The 3,165-nt window shown below is 52.0% G+C and overlaps 1 protein-coding gene across 1 annotated transcript; it reads right to left on the bottom strand.

The window, feature by feature from the left end:
• Positions 1-241: 241 nt before the first annotated feature.
• On the bottom strand, positions 242-2,882 carry LOC125511275. Its single transcript, XM_048676606.1, has 3 exons — positions 2,577-2,882; positions 2,169-2,290; positions 242-1,293 (listed from the first exon to the last, which is right to left on the bottom strand). Exons 1-3 carry the CDS (start codon positions 2,738-2,740, stop codon positions 689-691), a joined length of 891 nt encoding a protein of 296 aa, XP_048532563.1. The 5' UTR covers positions 2,741-2,882; the 3' UTR covers positions 242-688.
• Between the last annotated feature and the right edge of the window lie 283 nt (positions 2,883-3,165).

The following is a 3,165-nucleotide window of genomic DNA, read 5'->3' as shown; positions in this document are numbered from 1 at the left end:
CTGGTTCCTGCCTAGTGCTTACCATACAGGCAGCTTCCCCGGAGAAATGTGAGGCCAGCAATCATATATGAAAAGAGAGAAGAAGCGACTAATATTGTTTTCTGAAAAAAAAGCCAGTAATCTTGAGTATTCATATGTCATGATTTGTCATGACATGATAAAGAAAGAAGCCATTACTCAAGTTCAGAGCTGCCTCTTTCATCTTCTTCTCTTCTGAAGTAGTAAGTGATAGATAGAAAACTAGGAGATCGAAGACAATCAAATGATAAAATCAGGTACGAGTAGTGTACTGCATGGACATTCAGAAGAGCTATGGAATTCTGGGGAGCTTTACATGGGTGTGTATGTATATCTCTACTGTACAGAGTTTCCGTTCTTTCTATAACAGCTTTGAAGTTTGAACCAAAACTTGTCGATGCTAATCCTGCTATATCCCGATCAGCAAACTGATGCCAGACGCATCAGCCTCTCAAGTCTCAACCTACGAATCAACAGACGCCATCGTCCCGTCAACGACCTTCTGCTTCTCCTGGCTTAGCTCCCCTGTTGTCAAGACCCCGTACCCAAAATCTTCAGATTTGGGGATTATGTTGGCAGATCGTCGTCCGATCTTTCATGGCGATCTATTTCTGTCTCAGTGTGCTGCAGACAAGGGGGGATATGGTCATGGTGTGGCTCGCTCCTGCTCCTAGTATGCCCAGCGACCATGCGGTGCCATGCAATGGTCCAGCAGGAACGGGCTGGACTCCGCGCATCCCCGACGCCACGGCGCGTAGCGTCCGAGGGGCGTGTCGTCGTCGAACTCTACCGGCAGCATGCTCCGGCCGCTTGGGGAGCCTTCGCCGGCCTCGAGCTGCAGCGTGCTCTGGCTCGGGAAGCCGTCGCTCGCCTCCGGCTGCGGCCAGCTCTGGCTTATTAGGAAGCCCTCGGCGGCCTCCAGCTCCAGCGTGCTCTGACACGGGAAGCCCTGTCCGTGGCCCGACTCCAGCTTCGGCGTGCTCTGACACAGGAAGCACTGGCCGGCCTCCAGCTGCAGCCTGCTCTGACACAGGCAGCACTGGCCGGTCTGTAGCTCCAGCGTGCTCTGACTCGGGAAGCCTTGGCCGGCCTCTAGCTGCAGCGTGCTCTGGATCGCGAAGCCGCCATCGCTCGCCTCTAGCTGCGGCGAGCTCTGGCTCGGGAAGCCTTCGCCGGCCTCTACCTGCAGTATGCTCCGGCTCAGGAAGCTCTCTGTCACCTTGGAGTCCGCCTCGAATGTCGCCCTCGGATCGCTGTCCCTCATCTCCATATTGGCTGGATTTTGATCAATCTTTGTCAGAAAATGTAGTTTGTGTTGCAACAGCAATACTCAAATCAAAGATTACTGAAGAATTAAACAGAGTCAGATTGAACTGAAGAGGAATGACACCAAGTTTAATTGGGTTATGCCCAACGAGAACTTAAACAACTACTGTACTTCCATTTGCTGATATAAAATATTCAGTTTCTTATTGGATTGTGGACATGTTTCACTTCATTGTCAGAAATTTGAAATTTGTGTTTCTACAGAATTCTTACTGATCAAACAGGAGATTACTGAAGAATCAAACATAACCATTGTGGCATTGTGCCAACATAAGCAAATATGTGTACCAACATAACCCAATTTTCCGTCTAGATTTCGTTGAACCATTTCGAAATTTTTGCCACGCCCAATCCTGTAAACAGGTACTGCATCTGCATTCGCATTTGCAGACACAAGGAATCCAATTTCTTGTCAGGGACAGCTAACTAAACGTGCCTCGATATGAACAGTTAGCTATCAGAGATAGGCGTTTCTACATCGTTCCCATCAAAGTTTACAGATACAGAAACCTCTCAGGCTCTGAAACCAAACAAGATGGGGATTAACCAAGCCAACTTTCCGTCCAGATTCAGTCACCAACTGTCGACTCAACTAGAGGTATCTGGTCCCACGAAAATTTATCGATACAGCAACCTTCCATGCTGTGAAACATAACAGGATAGGTATGACTAACCAAGCCAACTTTCCCGTCCAGATTCAGTAACCAACTAGTCTGAACCCAAAGAAAGGCGGTGGAGGGATTAACCTAGCCTAAATGCCTGTCCAGATTCAGTAGTGAGCAATCAGTTGGCGCACTCGATCGCACCGGGAGGAAGATGCTTACCGTCGAGACGGTCGTGCGGCCATGCGAAGTAGCCCCAGTCCCACCTCTCGAAGTCGTACTTGGGGCGCTGCAGCCTCACCAGCGGCTCTCGCACGGCGGCGGCGAACCCAAGCTCCGGGCCCCTGCATTTCGAGTCACGAACCAAACACCAAGAATCAATTAACCAGGTCCGAAACAGAGACACGTCGAGCAAGAAAGCGAGCAATCCTTTTTTTTCTTGCGAATAAAGCGAGCAATCCTTGAATGAACAGAGCAGGGCAGAGAGGTGCAACAATGGCGGGCGGCGACCGCGAGAACGGAGGCGAGCTCAGCAAGCATCGGCGCGCGGAAGAAACAGAGCAAGATGGAGAGAAACGTTGGAGGACGGAACCAAGAAGGAGGAAAGAATCGAGAGGAAGGATGACCGGCCTGGGAAGGGCGACGCCCGTGTCCATCTCGATCTCCGCCCTGAAGCGGCCGCCGCCGTTCCTGTGCTCCCGCCTCCTGGATGACGGTGACCACGCCATCGCCGGGGACATGCTGCCACCGCTGGACCTCGCCATCGCCGGCGACATGCTGCCACCGCTGCTCATCTCTCGGGATGGCGCTCTCCCTCTCTCTCTGTCGTGCGTGGTGGGCTCTCTCCTGGAGTCGTGCGTGGGCGCTGGGGCAGATATGTATATATAGGAGCAGTTAGAGGAAGAGAGGGGAGGTGTTTGAGGATAGAAGAAGAAGAAAGGGCGGAGGAAGGAAGGGGCGGGAGTTTGTTAGTTGCGGCCGGCCGTTAAAGCAGCTCTAACACACCCCGCATCCCGCCCCAATTCATAAAATAATCGTCAAAAATACAGGTCGGGGCGGAAAAACCATCTCAATCAGATCCTGCATTTTGCTCCGGCCTGTAAAAACTTTTAGGGGGCGCAGCAAAATCCTGACCCCAATCCGGGAAAACGCGGGTTTTCCCCTCGTGGCTGTGGTGCCTTGCATATAAGCGGAAGCAGTTGGTGGTGGTGGTGGGGGG

Source organism: Triticum urartu, chromosome 1 (assembly GCF_003073215.2).
Source record: "Triticum urartu cultivar G1812 chromosome 1, Tu2.1, whole genome shotgun sequence".
Taxonomy (NCBI): Eukaryota; Viridiplantae; Streptophyta; class Magnoliopsida; order Poales; family Poaceae; genus Triticum; species Triticum urartu.
This window is presented reverse-complemented; position numbering and strand designations above follow the sequence as displayed.

Bases quoted from the DNA above. Each gene is read 5' to 3' on its own strand.
- LOC125511275 (XM_048676606.1), bottom strand. From the start codon at position 2,740: ATGAGCAGCGGTGGCAGCATGTCGCCGGCGATGGCGAGGTCCAGCGGT. The intron at 2,291-2,576 runs GCCGGTCATCCT...CTCGAAATGCAG, and splicing joins ACGGGCGTCGCCCTTCCCAG to GGGCCCGGAGCTTGGGTTCG. The intron at 1,294-2,168 runs GTAAGCATCTTC...ATCAAAATCCAG, and splicing joins GCCGCACGACCGTCTCGACG to CCAATATGGAGATGAGGGAC.